The following is a 19,763-nucleotide window of genomic DNA, read 5'->3' as shown; positions in this document are numbered from 1 at the left end:
CCCTGCACCTCCAATGACCCCCCCTGCACCTCCAATCACCCCCCTGCACCTCCAATCACTGCACCTCACCCCCCTGCACCTCATCACCTCAATGCACCTCATCACCTCAATGCACCTCACATCACCCCCCCTCAATGCACCTCACCCTCCTTCAATGCACCTCATCACCTCAATGCACCTCACCTCACCCCCCCTCAATGCACCTCACCCCCCTGCACCCCCCCTCAATGCACCTCACATCACCCCCCTGCACATATCCACGTTGGGATCAGGGGGGGGAGCGGCCGCAGAAGAGCTCAGCTGGCTGTGACTTCCCCCTCCGTCCCACGTTGCGAGCGGGGGGGGGGGGAGGGAGCAGGGAGGGGGAGCAGGCCCTGAGCATTCGCGCTGGGACCGCAGGGAATCGCCGCCATTTTTTTTTTTTAATCTCATCGCGGGCCGCACAGAGGCCAGGCGGGCCGCATGTTGTGCAGGCCTGGCATACATGGTCATGTATGTTTATATGAAAAACCACATTTGAAACCTATTAGAAGACCTAGGTATTGTGAAAATGTGTAAACTATGTGGACTGATATCTGCACAAGGAGCAAACTCTGGAGTAGAGAAATCTGCACTACCCTACAGACAAAGGGCATTTGTTGAATGTCAATTATATGACCCAAATTGTTGAGGAACCAACTAAAAAGGGGCAATACTGGACCTAATCATAATAAATAACAGAAGTATTAAATAGTGATTTATTAAAGGTGATAGCATTCAAATTAATATACAATAAGAGCACTATTTGTGACCAGCAAAGACTCCATTTCAGAACGGAAGACGTTAAGCAACTAGGGAATAGTCTACAAGCAATAAATTAGACTGAAGTTCTTTCTGAAAAAACTAGAGGCTAAATACAGATTTCAATTAAAAGCAAAGAAAATCATAAAAAGTTCTTTAAATATACACTATTTATAGTGAAGGGACAACAAAAGAAAATGTAGGACAATAGCAGGGTAAGATGGCCAAACAAATTATTGGTGACAAGGAGTATTGCGTTATTGAATTTTTGTTCAGTGTTCTGTATATCAAAGAGAAGCCACTAGCAAAAGAATCACAGCAAGAGAAAGCCAAACCCTAACATTAACCAATACCTAACTAACAGAGGCAGACGTGCAATGGCTGCTAGAAGTAAAAATCAAGGTAAATAAAGGACCTGACCTTGAGATCAGTTCAGTAAGAGCGAGACTTTATGCTTCCTTAGGAATAGGTCATGTCAAACTCACCATACAGTACCGGGTTTCTTTAATAGAAAGTATGCAGGAATTTACTGCAAGGCAATAAATACACTACATTGGGATTCGATTTGCAGATGTGTTTAACAGTCATACATAGGAGGATGCAATCCAAAATAAAGGTTCTCTATGTTTTCTGAAAGTTTGCAGATGGGAAAAAGCAGGCACTGGCAGCCACACAGGATCAGCAAATAAAGATTAGTAAAGAGAGCTAGTTCCCATACAAAAGTTTAATGGATACTACAAAAAGATTACAACAACATTGTGGGGTGCTGAGCCCCCCCACCAACGCGTTTCGAGCGCTAGCTCTTTATCAAGGTCAAGGTTTACTTGGGCTTATTCCGCTAGTCGGTTTATTATTGGAGCTACATCAGCAGCTTTCACCTATTCTACTTGGGCTTATTCAGCCATTCAACCACAGGGGGGTTGCACCACAGGATTCTCCTATCAAGATATATTTTTTGTCTTAAAAGGCTTTTTTTTGTAGCACCACACATTTGCTATTTTACCTCTCTATGTTTTCTACCTAAAGGCTTTGTACTGGGGTCACTTCTATTTAACTGGTTTATCAATAGCTTATAAATGGGCGTAGAGAAAGAAAGTCATCATCTTTGCTTACAGCACTAAGGCTTTGTTCAGGGTGATGTTGAGCGGGCGTGCTCGCCGCGATGAAACCCATTGCAGCAATGCGTGTGGCCAACGTGAGCGAGAGCCTGCACATGCCGCCGCTTAGCTGCTTGCAGAAGCAAGCAAATTTGAATATGCCGCTCGCTGGCGCGTCACGTGAGCGGTTCGCCCAATGAGGGTGAACCAGCCCCGTGACGTCATGGCCGCACCCCCAACACGCTCGTTCCTAGCTGGCCACAAATCGTCCAGCCGAGTAGAGCACGTGACGTCACCTCGGACCAGCGCGCTCGCTCCCTGCCGGGCTGCAGCCTATGGCTGCACTGTATATTCAGAACCCGAAGCAATTTCTTTGCAGAGGGATTTAGAGAAATTGGGAGAATGGGCAGGTTAGGTTTCCTATAGATAAATGTACAGCTACGAATTTCAGCAAAAACCTCCAATTTCCAAATTGAATAATTAAATGTTTGGCGGAGAAGGATTTTGAAACGATTGCAGACAGCTGGCTTAACAATAGTGCTCAGTATCTGGCATCAACTGAAGAGGTTAGATCTAGTATCTAATACAGGCATACCCCGCATTAACGTACGCAATGGGACCAGAGCATGTATGTAAAGCGAAAATGTACTTAAAGTGAAGCATTCCCTTTTTCCCACTTATCGATGCATGTACTGTACTGCAATAGTTATATACGTGCATAACTGATATAAATAACGCATTTGTAACAGGCTCTATATTCTCCCCGCTTGCGCACAGCTTTGGTACAGGTAGGGAGCCGGTATTGCTGTTCAGGACGTGATGACAGGCGCATGCGTAAGCTGCCGTTTGCCTATTGGGCGATATGTACTTACTCGCGAGTGTACTTAAAGTGAGTGTACTTAAAGCGGGGTATGCCTGTACAATGTTATGTGGATCTTTTTTACCCTTTGGTGTAGCTTACCTGTATGTTGTGTCTGGTTGCAAATTGTCTAGAATGTAGCTTGATGTTTTTCCAACCATTATTGGTTGCTTGTCCCCATGGTCTATGCTGTAAGCAATGATCTCGGAGCCGTGATCACAGGGTTTTTCCCACTTCATAGCTAGGCAGGTAGAAGGAGAATAATGTGGGTTCTCTACTTCCTCTTCCTTCACTCCCCAAAGGCTTGTCACGGCAGCCGGAACCGATGCCGGAGTCAAACATGGAACCACATCGCTAAAGAAGCCTGCGCCAGCAAGATTCACAGCCTGCCAACATGCAACAAAAAACACAAAAACATGAAATGTTAAATAAGGAATATTTTCTGGCCATGGTAAAGTAAACCATCATGGTTATAGAACTTGCCTGAACCCGGCAGTAATAGACTATAGCCGGAGAGAGCCCTTTCATTTCATAAGTGAAACCAGGACCACAGTAACAAATCTGCATGCATCCTTCCATGCCTCCCCATTCCAGACGGTATTCGGTGATGTCCGCACCATGGCTGTTGGGGGCCTGTGAAGTAAAGAAAGATTTAGCACCCAAAGGAAAGTACAGAGACTTTTTCTTCTTCTAAAAAGTACATTGAGACCATGTATGAGGTTTCACATATGCATTCAGTAACAATCACCAAGACTGAGTACACCTGTGGCGTAATATTGCCTATTTTTTGTAGAACCAAAAGGCAAAGTATAATTATAATTGAACCACATAACTATAGATTCCAGAACAGTCACATCTCGCGTACCTACTACAATAAAGGAAGCCGTCTACTGGGAGCAGAATCATTGAGAATGCAAGAAAATGTTGAATTAATTTAGATTTGATTAGGTTGTCCTTACGAGAGAGCTTGAAACTCATACAATTCGCTGCTCTTTTAAGTGATGGAGAGTTAGTTTAGATGGGCAACCTTCCCAAGTACAGGTTCCCGGCTGAAGATCCTGGAAGGTGCAGCAGGCAGCAATTCGTCACGGAAAATCACAGCTGGTCGAAGACCACGTTTCTCATACTTGTGTCTGGTCCCTCTACAAATATTGCAAAGTACTCAAAATATATTCAGTACAGTAACGTGTTTCCATGCACATTATTTTGTCTTTAAAACCCATGTTGTACATATTAAATTAAAATGATTTCACCAACAGTGGAACTTGCAGACATTTTGTTCTATCACAATATCACAAACATGTCTCTAGGGTGCTATATTAACGATAGTTTAACCATACAACGCTTAAAAAGTTTTATTGATATGTTTTTCATATTAGCCCCCTGTTTAATGTGTTGTGATCAGTCGTCCCCTTACTTGGGAAGATGTCCGCACCATACAAATGGGGCTGAAATCTTTCCAAGCAAGAAAATTGTGACTTCAGAGCATATTAAGTAGGGTACAGATGGCATCAATGATTGCACTATGCATTCTAGAGGCTCTTTCATTTGTTGCAGATTATTAAAATCTAAATGTACTGTAGCTACTTCAAACACTATTCTTTATTTCATTTGTATTACCTAATACATGCATCATGATTTACCTTTGAATGTATTAGCAGAATAACAACTTGTACAAGGCATGCCTCATTGCAAACCTTACAGTTTAAATCAGCATTACGGCATTATGACAAGTGCATTTATTTATATGAATAAAATATGAGGCAACGTCAGTGTCTGTAGCAGAAACATTAAAATAATTATGAAGTCTTAAGTCACCGTGAGTATTCTCTCTTAAATAAGGAAGAAATAAAACATGTATGCAACATTCTGATTTTGTTTCAGAGAGTTAGGCTGGACAAATACCAAACAGTATTGTAATATTTTACCTCCCAATGTATATTTGCACATGTTGCAGATCTGCATGTTATGTGGGGAGGTTTACACGGATCTGGTGGTCCTGGGGCAGTAGTGACGTCACATTTCTCAGAAAAAGGTCCAAACTGAAACGTAATAAAAAAATAATAATCAGACAAATGAATCAGGTTCATAAATGGGTAAGAAAGTTTCAAACCAAACATGATCCCAAATTAAAAAGTGCTCTAAACGTTTGTTTAACCATATATAGGTACAGTAAGGTGATAACTTTTTTATTTGGACTAACAATTGATATTAGACAAGCTTTCGAGAGTTTAACCGCATCAGAAGAAAGCAACATCTTCCTCTTCTCGTAATAATTTTGTTACTAGCTACTTTTTGGTACTGTATATAGTGAAGCGACTAATTTGTTTAATAACTTTGCTTCAACGTCTCACTGTTATTAAATCAATACAGATTTTTTCTTTTATAAACAGCTGTTGAAAGACGAATGTTAAAAAACAGTTATTGACGCACTGAAAGATACGCACGTGTACAAGCAGTGATACAAAACACTTTTGAACAAGAACCCATCATTATTTTGGATTCTATGGGGTGCATATGTTGTTCTGACATCTCATACAGGTTTAGCAGTCATTATCCGATCATTTACCTGGGTGAATCACACACTATAGTGCGTCGTGGTCCGAGATGATCCTCTGCAGACTAAATGGCCCATCGAATTAACACAGCAGGGGTCCCTGCTGTGTTAATCCTACCGGGTGTGCCTGTCTGTAAGAGACGCGCAGCAAGAGATAGGCTGAATCAGTCACTCTACCTTCACGCCTCAAACAGGCGATCGCGTGGGTTTTATTTAAATTTTAACACTACAGTATTGTAGCAGAGGATCTCCGGAGCTGAACCACATTGATTTCAGGTCCGGGGACCCCCTACGCCCCGAGATACAGGCCCCGTTATGGGGTGCCAGTATCCCCGCCATGTAAAAATCCTGTGGGTCACATAATCGTGGGATTTTCACATTTAAGAAGATACCGGTACCCCATAATGGGGCCCGTATCTCGGGAAGTAGGGGATTCCTGAGGCTGAAATCAACTTTGTTCAGCTCAGAAGACCCCCTGCTCCCGCACACTAGTATAACCCCCCTCTTCGGCACCCCCCCCACCCCCCACCAAGAAATAATCCTCACCTTAGTGGATAGCTGCTAAGGTAATGAAGCTGCTTATATTTCATTTTTGTTCATAGTGTGCGTGAGCAGGGGATCTCCTAAGCTGAACAAAGTTGATTTCAGCATTGGGGACCCCTTGCTTCCCGAGATACAGGCACCGGGATGGGGTGCCAGTATCCCCGCAATGGTAAAGGCCTCAGGTCACGTGACGCAGAGGATTTTCATATGGCGGGGTTCCCGGCACCCCATACCGGGGCCTGTATCTCAGGAAGCCGGTCCCAGAGGCTGAAATCAATGCGGTTCCGATCAGGAGACCCCCTGATCACGCACACTATGAATAAAAATAAAATGTAAGCAGCTTCATTACCTTAGCGGAAGGGGTTAAGGCACAATAGCTGGTTTACTGGGGGCAGAGGGGGTGAGTGAAGGGGGTACTTCGCCCTTCACTCACCCCCTCTGCCCCCAATAAACATTACAATATGTACTACCCACCAATGCACAACCCACCCACCCCCTGTGCCCCACTTAAAAAAAAAATATATTTTTTTCTGCACAGCATTGATACCAGAGGCTGGCAGGGGTCCTCAGGTGGTCCCCGTGGGTGTCTGGGGGTCCTCGGGTGGTTCCCGCGGGTCTCCAGATGGTTCCCACGGGGGTATCCCATCAATGGGTAGCGGGGGTGGTGTCCCCGGGTAGGGTAGGAGGTCAGCGGGGGAGGGTGGGTTAACCCCTTAATTACTGTAGCGGTAACTAGCTGCAAAGTTGATTAAGGCGTTAGGGGCCATTAGATTGTATTTTTTCATTGTGCTGTTGCTGTTGATGCCCACGGAGGACAAGGAAGGTGATAAGGGTGAGCACTGCCTTCATCCTGGCAGGGGTAAGTGCCAGTTTAATTTACTTTATGCTGCTGATTTATGTTTTATTTTAATGGGCAAATGCACTATTATCCAGATATGGATAATAGTAATTTTGCCCATTACTGTACTGTATGTTTTGGGGGTGGGTGTATTTATTTGAATGTATTGCATTTTTTTTTATACACAGGATTGATACCGCAGGCCAGCGGGGCCATCCCGAACACCCTCGGGAACCACCCGCGGACCCCCAGGGACCACTCGCGGACCCCATGACACCGCGGGGACCACCCAGACACACTTGGGGACCACCTGGAGGCCCTCGGACACCCATGGGGCCCCCAGACACCCGCGGGGACCACCTGGAGGTCCCCGGACACCCAAGGGAACCACCTAAGGACCCCCCCCCCCCCCCGACAACCCACGGGGACCACCCGAGGACCCCCTCGACACCCTCAGGGACACCTGGAGGCCCCCGGACACCGTGGGAACCACCCGAGGACCCCCAGACACCCACGGTAACCACCCGAGGACCCCCCTGACACCCGCAGGAACCACTTAGGAGGCCCCCACACATCCATGGGGACCACCCGAGGACCCCGTGTGGCCCTCGGACACTTGTGGGGACCACCCAAGAACCCCCGCCAGCCTCTGGTGTCAATCCTGTGCATAAAAAATAAAAAAATGTTTTTATGTGGGGGCACAGGGGGTGGGTGGGTTGTGCATTGGTGGGTAATACATATTGTAATGTTTATTGGGGGCAGAGGGGGTGAGCGAAGGGCCAAGTACCCCCTTCTCTCACCCCCTCTGCCCCCAATAAACCAGCTATTGTGCTATAACCCTTTCATTGCCTTAGCGCTAACCACTAAGGTAATGAAGCTGCTTACATTTTATTTTTATTTATAGTGAGCAGGGGGCCTCCTGAGCTGAACAAAGTTGATTTCAGCCTCGGGGACCCCCTACTTCCTGAGTTACAGGCCCGGTATGGGGTGCTGGTATCCCCACCATATTAAAACATGGTTTTAACCACATGGGATCTAAACAAAGCAGAGGGATACCGGCACCCCATACCGGATGTATCTCAGGAAGTAGGGTATCCCGAGGTTGAAATGAACTTTGTTCAGCTCAGGAGACCCCCTGCTCATGCACACTATGAATAAAATAAAACTTAAGCTGCTTCATTACATTAGAAGCTATCTGCTAAGGTAATAATTTTTAATTTGGGGTAATATGGAGCACTTAACAAATTTAAAACATAATTTTGAGACAGTAATGTGACAGATTCAAACATCCGCCGTACCCCTGCTTTGTTCGCTGCACGTAGTCGAAAACTGTACACCTTCCCTGGAAGAAGGCTGCCCACTGTGCACTCCACTTCCGATCCTTGGTACACCTCTCTATGCTCACTCACTTCAGAAGACATTTCAAGGCTGTAGCAGGTAACTGGAGAACCACCATCTATCTGAGGTGGCACTACGCGTAAACACAAAACAAACGTTAGTGCATGATGGCACAGTAAGAGATTCAATGCTTGGTTGTGGGTATCCATAGCTACAGAGCATGCATCATTTAACATTCACATTTGTTAGACACTTTCTTATTCATCGCTTTGGTTGCGATGTGAAGATCCAATTTCAAAGTAAATTGAGTGAGTAGGAGGAGGAGAATGGGAAGTAAATAACGTGTGGAGTCAAAAAGCCAAAATGTGGAAGCAAAGCTTTCCAGAAACATATATGGTGGCTCCATCACCCAACACAATGAGATAGCCCAATATTTACTGACAAAACAAATGTTACCCCATCTCAACTGCACTTCTCTTGATCTTGGTCTGCCCTGTAGTCTTGGCGGTTGGCAAGGACCAGGAAACACAGCTGGAGTCTGCACCAGCAACACGTCGGATATCTGCACAGAATAAGACGCCAAAGTCTCACGTCACTGAATACAGATGCACAACTGAACCTCCCAATTCTGAAAACATTTTAACCACAAAAAGATTAATGGTAGAAAAGAAGAAATGCAGTTATAGATACGAAGGGTTTACTCTACATAATGTGTCTAACAAAAGCAAAAGCTTGTGAAAGACAGTTACAAAATGTTGGATTCCCAGCTTTCTTCTCTGCCGTTTCTTTGTTTTAATAACATTAAAACTAAAATACTGAAAACAAAAAATGATTTTAAGAAGTGTGGATAAAATATAGCCACTGTAGGTTAGCCTGGGAATATAATGTGTGTGTCTTCTAGCCAGTTTGTTTATCCGAGCATGTACTAGCAACAAAAAAACCCTATATGTAGTAGTAGATGTTAGAACTTCCCATTTGTGATGTAAAGTAAGTCTGTAAACATTACCGCACTCTCTCCGCCATCACTGATGCAATACACATGCAATCGGTAGGAGCAGCCTGGGCTCAGATGGTCACACGCATGTTCTCTAGCAGTCCCACTGTACACAATGTCCCACTTGTTTCCTGCAAGATTAATCATGTATGTGTTCTCAGTTAAGGAACATTTTATTCTTTACATTTCATTGTCGTGAACATGTTGGTCTCTGCTAAATGACTGTTTCCGTGATTGGTTTAAAACTGGACTAAACAAATGTAAGTTTGCTAACAGCTTCCTGGAACTGATCTAATTAACTCACAGGCATAAATTCCTGGACCAATTTCCAGGGACTTACTGAGGTCACATCTCGTGTACTTTGTGTACACATCTGTTAACAAGGACAATTTGTTTCTAATGAAGTGGTTCATGTGCGGTTGCTGGCCTGATAATACGGGGTTAACTGGTTTCATACTGATGAGATTGTGGTGCATTACAAGGAACGGAGATAAAGTGGGACATTATTTTAAAGGCACTTTAACGTAAAAATCTTAATTGGACAGGGTGGATCTAGAAGAACCCTGATTAGTTGGACAAGCCCAAAGTCATTATTATGATCGACCAATAAGAAAGACAACAGTAGTGGTTGTCCAAGTGAAATTAAAGCAATGTTTTAAGTATAAACATAATAACCGACATAAAACCACCCAACTCAATTCACATTAAAGAATAGGACCAAGTAAATTAGTAAGCCCCTCCAATGTGCATTTAGAGAGGTTCCCAGAGATTCAGTCAATTTTCTGTTTGACTAAAGGTCATGGAAATGCCTGGAAGCCCTTTAATCCCTCCCAGATGGCCTTTTTTCTGGGATTGGTATCTCAGGAATGGAAAATGGTACAAAAGTACTGAAAACAAGTAAGTGAGAAAAAATTGTTTTTATTTGGTACATATCAACACAAATTCAAGCAGCTTTTAGCAGTAATAAAGAAATGTTTGAAACATAACATTATGCAGCATTTCTTAAGACAATAAAAAGCATAGAAAACCAGCTATCTAAAAATGTATAAGCACATTTTTTCCTGTCAAATTCGCTTTACAGATCATCATCATATTGCCTTTTCAAAAGCTTGTAGCACAATGTAGCAGCCTCTCCTGGAACTGCTCCATTGTCCCTAATATACATCTTCTTTAACTGTGCATACATTGTCTTGAATATAATGTATACCCTGTTCAATTATGTAACTGTATTTGTAACCATGTATTATTTGTCATTTTAACTCTGTGCACAGGACATACTTGAAAACGAGAGGTAACTCTCAATGCCTGGTAAAACATTTTATAAACAAATAAATAAAATAAATAATATCTGGGGACCCCACGGTAACCACACTTCTGCACCAGGCAGGCTATGAGCTGCTGGACACAAAATGGCAGCAGGGTCAAGGCTCAGGATATTAGTTACTGGGAAAGCTTCACCATCAGGAGTCAACACTGCGGCTTCCTACTGGTGACATACTTGTAGTTATTTTTTTTATTATTTATTTTTTAAAACTGGCACAAAACCCTCCGAGAAGCGGGGAGTTCCTGGATATCGGGGGAACCACGAATGAGATCATGGGGAATCCAATGGGTTCAGGTAACATTTAAAAAAAAAAAAAATTATACACACATCATTTGGGGAGAGGGGAAGCTGGGGAGAGAGGTGGGGGAGTGGGGAAGCTGGGGAGAGAGGTGGGGGAGTGGGGAAGCTGGGGAGAGGGGTGGGGGAGGGGGGTTGATATTGTTGCATTAGAATATTTAAAAAAAGGATTACCATTGCTGTCTTCTGACATTTCCACAATATATTTAGTAATTGTTGCGCCTCCATTGTCCTTTGGTGGATCTATACACAGAAAAAGATATTTGTTTAGACATGATAAAAAGGAAAGCATTTCAATAAAATGCAGATTGAATTTTTGTATATACTGATAGAGAATGAACATGTAAGATTTTAAAGTATTAGTACTGAATATTAGAGATCTCATCAAAGTGGAGGGCAGATTAGTACAGAGTTCAAGGCTGTGAAAAGCCACATGCCAACCTACACTGCCAAACCTACTGTATGACTCAATCGCTCAACAAGAATACAAGGATAGAAGTCGCTACTGATTGACGTGTGCTGTTTGTGTACCCTTGTGCCCTGATTTAGCTGAAGTCATTCAATGTCATTTACTAAACTTGTGCAGCTGTTGTATGACCCCATGTTCCTGTAGTTGCGGCCAAACTTGGGATCAGTGCCGCATCGAGCTGTGGCTTTTCTTCAGATGCAGCACGGGGAACAGCTAGTCACGCTACATCTGTACAAGAACTTAGTGAAGTCAGTAAATGAAGTTGGAGATGACGGTTTCCAGACTCAATGTCAACTGCTTTGTCTGTGGGCAAATTAAGCTATCACTCTTTCACCCTAGCCACTGCAAGTTCTAGGAGACCAGTATTTCCTATGCCAGAGAAATCTAAGTCACTGTGGTATTAAAACATACTGCACGAAAAGATCACTTACCCCACACTATTCTGAAGTTCTGTGCATGCACCTTCCCTTTGACAGAAGGCTTTGAGGGGGCACCTGGTTTGTCAGGACAGGTCACAAACTCCACTACCTCACTTGGACTGCTTTTGCCTTCTGAGTTATATGCAATAACCTGAACAAATAATAATTGAATTAAATAAACAAATATAACATATTTGCTGAGAAGTCAGTGACATGGTGCTGTTGCATTTTATATGAATAAATATGCACAATTACGTTCTTATAACATTTAACCGTCTGGCAAATATGTGCCAGTGTACAATCAGTGTACTGTGAACTATAAAACTAATTTCAAGCAACGATCTGATGCTTTGCATAACAAAGCATTAAATTTACCTCTCCAAAAATGGTTTCCGTCTCATTTTGCTAATAGTTTTATATATATAATTATACTGGATTCAAGGAACACTCAGCAGAGGGTATTGGGATAGATACTGTACCAAACATTAAGTAAAAAATACTTGAACTAACAGGATCATTGTTCACCTTGGCAGTGACTAGGTTAAACCGGATTTATAACACTGCCCTGATCACTGTAATTGTGTAATAATTGCTTTATTTTTCCCACACTGAGGAACGAGCCGCAAGCTAGCTCCTAATAATTATGCGTGTAATATTGAGCTTTTCATAGTCAGGCTTCGTGTTGAAACATCCTAAATTTTTAATCAACTGTTAAAGTGGCAGAGAAAATTTTCAAGAATTCAGTGCTTTCCTATATAATATACCTATAATATACCTATTATATGTTGTTTGTGATTAAAGATGTGCAAAAAAATCCAAAATGTGGTTTTGTTTTTGCCTTAAATTTGATTCCTTGTGAAAGTTTTAATGCCTTTTTCACTTAAAACCGTGTTCTCTCCCCATACAGCACATTAAGTTATCCTAATGCACTAAAACATGTAATGATCAGTTTGTACTAAAAATGCAGACATTTTCTGCACGTAAAACATTTTAATGAATTTGTTTATCAAAAAAATCGAAGAAAACCACAAAAGTGTCAAATAGAGCACCAAGAAAACCAAATCATAAATCGAAATGTCCACAGGCACTCCGGCCTTACTAGGTTTGCCAGGGCCTGGGACTCGAGCATTGCCCAGGCACATTTGGTGAGCGGAGAGAGGAGGGAAGGAGTACAATCCATTAAAAACCTGAAGGAGGACAGGGGGTGGGGGTGAGGGGGGAGGAGGGCGAGGGGATCTTTGGGTTGGCCGGACGTACCACCTTCCTCTACCGCACCACCGTACCACCTTCCTCTACATGCTGTGAAATCGTGTTCCCCTAGCTCGGGAAAATTTGAACGCAATAATTTTGAATGGGGCTAGTTTTCCGAGTACAAGAAAGAACACTTTATATCCATTTTTTTATACGAGTCCTTATCTGCAGATTAAGGCCCCTGTGTGACAGGTGACAGGTGACGCAGGTTTAAGGGCCTGTGGTGTACATGCAGATACAGTATACTCCAAGGTATTTTATCTTTGATGGGCTTTCTTTAGCCCACACAACCTACTATTGCAGCACAGCAAACAGCATTATTACAGACCAGGAGAACTTGATGTAATGTGCAAGTCCACACGAATATAACAGCAAGTTTATATTTTAGGATAGACAGAAGGATAAGGTGATGTAGATAGACTTTAGTTCTCAATCAATAAAGGCGGATCAAATGGACACTGTTGAATAATACTGTATTTTTATTTCGAGATTGACATTCAAGGAATATTAAAACATAGTTACATAGTTACATATAGTTACATAGTTGATGAGGTTGAAAAAAGACGTACGTCCATCAAGTTCAACCTATGCTAAATTTAGACAATAGATACTTTATCCTATATCTATACTTACTTATTGATCCAGAGGAAGGCAAACAAAAAACCCCATTAAGGGGAAAAATTAATTCCTTCCTGACTCAAAGAATTGGCAATCGGATTAATCCCTGGATCAACATCCTTCCCATGTATACTTATTTGGTATATCCCTGTATATCTTTCCCATCTAAAAAGATGTCCAACCTTTTTTTGAACAAATCTATTGTATCTGCCATCACAGTCTCCATGGGTAATGAATTCCACATTTTAACTGCCCTTCCTGTAAAGAACCCTTTCCTTTGTTGCTGGTGAAATTTCCTTTCCTCCAACCTTAAGGGATGGCACGAGTCCTTTGTACTGCCCGTGGGATGAATACCGTAATTTCCGGACTATTGAGCGCACCTGAATATAAGCCGCACCCACTGAATTAAAAAAAATATATTATTTTGACCATAAATAAGCCGCACACGTCTATAAGCCGCAGGTGCCTACTCCCCCTGCACCTCACATCAACACACCCTGTACCTCACATCAAGCCCCCTGCACCTCACATCAACCCCCCCTGCACCTCCCATCACTCTCCCCCTGCACCTCACATCAACTCCCCCTGCACCTCACATCAACACCCCCTGCACCTCCCATCACTCTCCCCCTGCACCTCACATCAACTCCCCCTGCACCTCACATCAACTCCCCCTGCACCTCCCATCAACTCCCCCTGCACCTCACAACAACACCCCCTGCACCTCACATCAAGCCCCCAGCACCTCACATCAACACCCCCTGCACCTCACATCAACTCCCCCTGCACCTCACATCAAGCCCCCAGCACCTCCCATCACTCTCCCCCTGCACCTCCCATCACTCTCCCCCTGCACCTCACATTAACCACCTGCACCTCACATCAAGCCCCCAGCACCTCACATCAACCCCCCCTGCACCTCCCATCACTGTCCCCCTGCACCTCCCATCACTGTCCCCCTGCACCTCCCATCACTCTCCCCCTGCACCTCACATTAACCCCCCAGCACCTCACATTAACCAGTAAATACCTCTGCCGTCCAAGCAGGAGTGCACGCACGCTCTAGCAAGCAGCAGGCAGGAAGTGCCTCAATGCTAGAGTGCGCTGCTACTCTGCGAGGGGGAGAGCGGGCTCGCGGCGGATGGTGACAACGGGCTCGCGGGGGATGGTGACAACGGGCTCGCAGGGGATGGTGACAGCGAGCTCACGGGGGGCGCGGGAGAGGACTCAGGAGGGAGGGGGAGAGCAGAAAGCCACCGCGGGCCGCACAGTGAGTACAGGCGGGCCGCATGCGGCCTGCGGGCCGCGTGTTGTGCAGGCCTGGTCTAATGAAAGCTTCATGCCGCCAAAAAACTGAGCACGTCACAGAATGTGTTTTTTTGAAAAAAAAAATTTGAAAGCGGAAAAAAAATCCATATATTAGCCACGTCATTGTTTAAGCCACGAGGTTCAAAGCGTGGGGAAAAAGTTGCGGCTTATAGTCCGGAATTTACGGTAGTTCTTTTGAAAGCTCCTTGTATTGTCCCTGAATATATTTGTATATAGTTATCATACCCCCTCTCAGACGCCTCTTTTCTAATGTAAATAAATCTAATTTAGCTAGCCTCTCCTCATAAGTTAGAATGTCCATCCCCTTTATTAATTTGGTGGCTCTTCTCTGCACTCTCTCTAGTTCCATTATGTCTTTTCTTAGGATTGGTGCCCAAAATTGTACTCCATATTCAAGGTGTGGTCTTACTAATGCTTTGTAAAGGGGCATAATTATGTTTACTTCCCTTCCATCCATTGCCCGTTTAATGCAAGATAAGATCTTGTTTGCCTTTGCAGCTACTGCATGACATTGGGCACTATTGCTAAGCCTGCTGTCTACAAGCACTCCTAAATCCTTCTCCATCAAGGATTCCCCCAATATATCTCCATTTAATTTGTAAGTCGCCTTTTTATTCTTGTATCCCAAATGCATAACCTTACATTTATCTGTATTAAACCTCATCTGCCATTTACCTGCCCACGTTTCCAGTCTCTCCAAGTCCTTCTGAAGAGAAATGACAGCCTGCTCTGATTCTATTACCTTACACAATTTAGTATCATCAGCAAAGACGGAGACTTTGCTCTCGATCCCAACCTCAAGGTCATTAATAAACAAATTAAAAAGCAGGGGTCCCAGTACCGATCCTTGAGGTACTCCACTCACGACTTTAGCCCAACCTGAAAAAGTTCCATTTATGACAACCCTCTGTTGTCTGTCCTTTAACCAGTTTTCAATCCAGGTGCATATATTATTACCGAGTCCAATTTTCTTTATTTTGTACACCAACCTCTTGTGTGAAACCGTATCAAAAGCCTTTGCAAAATCTAAGTAGACCACATCAACTGCATTACCCTGGTCTAAATTCCTACTACCTCCTCAAAGAAACAAATAAGGTTAGTTTGGCATGATTTATCCTTCATAAATCCATGCTGACTATTACTAATAATTTTGTTTTCCATCAGGTATTCCTGAATATTATCCCGTATTAAACCTTCAAGTAGTTTCCCTACTATTGAAGTCAGGCTTACAGGTCTGTAATTCCCCGGGTGTGATCTAGCTCCCTTTTTAAATATAGGCACCACATCTGCTTTACGCCAATCTTGTTGTACTGAGCCTGTGGAAATGGAGTCCTTGAATATTAAATATAATGGTTTTGCTATTACTGAGTCTAACTCCTTGAGAACTCTTGGATGTATGCCATCGGGGCCAGGTGCCTTATTTACTTTAATTTTTTCAAGTCGCTTATGAACTTCTTCCTCAGTTAACCAATTATTCATTAATATGGAGGTTGTGGCTTCCTCCTGTGGCGCCCCCATTGAACTTGATTCTTCCATGGTAAACACAGAGGCAAAGAATTTGTTTAATACCTCAGCTTTTTCCTTATCTCCAATAATCTGCCTACCCATCTCACACTGAAAGGGTCCTATATTTTCGTTTCTCATTTTTTTGTTATTAAAGTACTTAAAGAACTTTTTAGGGTTGACCTTACTTTCTATTGCAATCCTTTTTTCATTATCCATTTTTGCTAATTTAATTGCCCTTTTGCAATTTTTGTTACATTCCTTATAATTCTGATACGATGTCTCTGTCCCTTCTGACTTAAAGAATCTAAACGCCTTCCTCTTCTTGTCCATTTCCTCCCCTAACTGTTTATTTAGCCACTTGTAAATAATCATAATATGCTCCACAATGCATCACAAACTGTCCTGGATAAATACAAAGAACTTTCCAAGGAACTTTTCATCCCAAGGACTGTACAATTGTTGCATGGTTGTACTTGGTATCAGGAGAGAGTTCTCTTACAGTATAGGAAAGGTTTCTGTATACTGTAGTAGAGAAGTGAGAATGTGGCATTTAATACATTTGGGGACTGATGGCAGATTCAGTAGACATGCCTAAGAAAAGACTGGATATCTTTATTTTCTTTTTAGAAGCTGTATTGTGAATAAGTTAAAACCTAGGTAGAGCACCGACTCATGGTACAACAGAACCGCCATTTACTGCAATCAGAAAGAACACCAGAAACATTACTGACGCTACACTGGCTTTGTATTTGCATTCTTCTTGATCAATACCAATCTAAATATAAGATGAGTATCTTACCCAGTTAGAGTTCAAGAAAAGGTGCAACTGTATGGAATTTGGTGTGCCTTTTTTTTAACCCCAAGCATTATGTTGCTATATACAGATGTAGCTGAAGTTATTGCTAACCACTGGCACACTGAAGTGGGACACAGACAACGCAGCAGGAAGAGCAGGTGGCCATTGTTTTAAATAGAAAACACGGGAAGAATATCCGGAGCAGCAACCGGACGGCAGAATCAAGGTATGTAAAAAATAGAAGGCTTTATTCATACAAACAGGAGACGCAATCTCCATGCAACACCTCCCACGCATTTCACACCTGAATGGCGCTTTATCAAGGAGTAGGGCGCAAGGAGCGAACCGACATTTAAATACATAAAAGACCGCCAGATTGTAGGCGAGTGCAATCTGTAATTAAAAAATGGTCAAAGTGGATGCAACCTATCATTGTCCTACAGGTAAATCCCTATTGGATTGAATACTCGGATAGACTCACGAGATAAAAGTCAAAAGGTTACTAGATCAATAGATCTCATATAGAGATCTAGACATTGATATTTGATAGTGCCAAATATGCACGCATTTGTTTAAGAACTGTAATGGAATTGATCAAATATATAATCTATTCATCAAAAAAGTGAAGATTGAAAAAACACAATCTAAATGAAATCTCAATAATAACAGTATATTTAGCTATGTGCATAAATTTGGCGTCACAAAGACCCAATATATGTATCCACTGAGTTTACAATCCTAAGGACACTTTCGATAGTATCCAAGCAGGCTCAACCGAATAAAAAAATATCTAAATTCAATTAACCAAGACATTATAAGTCTCTGCACATAAACATCATTATATAGAACAGCGTTTCCCAAATGGGTTTCCGCGGAACCCTGGGGTTCCGTGCGGTAAAATTAAGTGTTTCGCAAAAAAATTCTGGCAGACGAGACAATATTTGGGTCAGGTCGCTTTTACTGCACAGCTTGTGTACTAAATTGCCTTTGTAATCCAGAACATTACATCGACTGTACCGCACCTACGTACCTAAATACTAGGAAATGACGCAAAACGGCTGTGATTGGTTATGCTCCGTGTTCGTATTTCGCATAGTGGGAAACCGTCCTCAGTGTCAGTAAATGTAATCGCAACGTGGTTACACGCGCTGTACACACACTTGTATAAACCTGTTTCATCTGCTTTGTAAAAAAGTCCACAGTCATTTCACTCCTCAGAGCTTAACAAGAGAACCCTAGCATGGCTTTGACTTTGGGGTCCCGAGGAGAAGAGGAATCTGGACAGTGGGTTTTGGACGGGCTACTAGCTGCTATTAGACCGCAGACCTTGCATGATGGAACTGATTGGATATGCAAATGCTTGCTAGTGATGGCAGGCGGAGACAGTGCTGCAGTGGGTAACAAAAGGCATTCGCCGAAGTCAGAGCACGATCCCGGTCTGTACCTCCGAGGGTTCTCAGACCACTGCTAAGTTTTCTCCTAGCCCCCAAATATCACATGCAATAATACGAGCCAATACAGATTGTGGTGGGTCTTGACCAGCTAAAAGGAGGAGGGCTGCAAGCACCGGATTCAGGTGCACCACACGGCACACAGGAGCTTCTTCAGTACACACAGATGCAGGAGATGTCGCCAGGAGTCACCTCTGGGTTTCTCTGAATCCATCAGCAGCGCACTGTTGTCATAGTGACGGCCGGAAGAGCCTGAGGTACCCTCCCTCATTTTGGTAAGCATTTCAGCAGTCCCTGCTTTGAGACAAGAACTGCTGTGACCCCAATACTGAGCCTATTGGCAAGTTGAGGACTATTAATGCTTTATCTGGGGTGAACAGGGATTATAACCAAGAAGGAGATTTTGCAGTCTCTTTCATGGAGAAGGTTAGCAGCCACAGGTGCAGGTTCCACCCTAGTTACCTAGTGCCTGGTTGGGGGGTGGGTGGCAAGCCGCACCGGGCATCTATTCTCAAGAAAAGTGGAGGATTCCGTGGTAGTAGTTAATTTGCCTACCCAGTGGGTAACCAGGATATTGGTGATCTGTGTTATAGGGATGTTTTTTGTTGCACGTCAAGAGGGGTAATTTTAGGCAGGATTCATTACACAAGATACTGGGGTAGTTATTAGGTGTTCCATTGATATTCAATTCTAGGCTTGAATACATTTTATTTAGGTTTGTATTTGCATTGGCTTTCTTTGGGGATCTATGCATAAGTGAGTTATCAAAAAGCAGGCATGGTATAGTTTGGTTTATTATTAAGGTATTTGATCTTGAACCAAGAAAATGTTTCGCCTGCAGCGCATTTTCCCCCCCCAATGTGCTGCAGCTACGCTAAAAAAAATATTTAAGGGGTTCCATTCTGTTGTACAAAATATAAAAGGGTTCCCTGACTAAATTTAATTGGGAAATGCTGGTATAGAGCCAAATCCAGGTGAAAAGACAATATACATATATTCTCAATATTATGAAGTAAATATAAACTGTAGGACCAACTGAATGCACTTGGACACTAACCATTTTATATCAATATAAACACCTATAAAAGGGTTTTAATCGATAGATTGCATCATTTAAAAATGCTAATAAGACAGTAATGCAAATAACTGCTGATTTATCTCCATATACATTATGGGGCCTATGCAGAGAGCAGCGAATTTTAAAAATGGCGAATTTAGTAAAAAGTACCTTTTTTGGAGAGTTTTATTCTCCATATGCAGAAAAGTGCGAATTCTGCTATGTTTAACATGGATGCGT

At 42.9% G+C, this 19,763-nt stretch overlaps 1 protein-coding gene across 9 annotated transcripts in view; it reads right to left on the bottom strand.

Moving 5' to 3' along the window:
• FNDC3A (fibronectin type III domain containing 3A) overlaps nt 1-19,763 on the bottom strand; it is a 220,193-nt gene that overhangs the window by 17,836 nt on the left and 182,594 nt on the right. For all 9 annotated transcript variants that reach the window (XM_075591927.1, XM_075591924.1, XM_075591926.1 and 6 more), the window contains 8 exons: nt 11,528-11,666; nt 10,802-10,870; nt 9,019-9,137; nt 8,469-8,574; nt 7,973-8,145; nt 4,665-4,778; nt 3,220-3,369; nt 2,839-3,122 (listed from right to left, as the gene is read on the bottom strand). In XM_075591927.1, coding sequence (XP_075448042.1) covers nt 2,839-3,122; nt 3,220-3,369; nt 4,665-4,778; nt 7,973-8,145; nt 8,469-8,574; nt 9,019-9,137; nt 10,802-10,870; nt 11,528-11,666 — 1,154 coding nt within the window. The remainder of the gene's footprint in view (nt 1-2,838; nt 3,123-3,219; nt 3,370-4,664; nt 4,779-7,972; nt 8,146-8,468; nt 8,575-9,018; nt 9,138-10,801; nt 10,871-11,527; nt 11,667-19,763) is intronic.

This window comes from Ascaphus truei, chromosome 3 (genome assembly GCF_040206685.1).
Source record: "Ascaphus truei isolate aAscTru1 chromosome 3, aAscTru1.hap1, whole genome shotgun sequence".
Taxonomy (NCBI): domain Eukaryota; kingdom Metazoa; phylum Chordata; class Amphibia; order Anura; family Ascaphidae; genus Ascaphus; species Ascaphus truei.
Note: the sequence above shows the minus strand (reverse complement) of the source record. Positions and strands in the feature narration are given on the sequence as shown.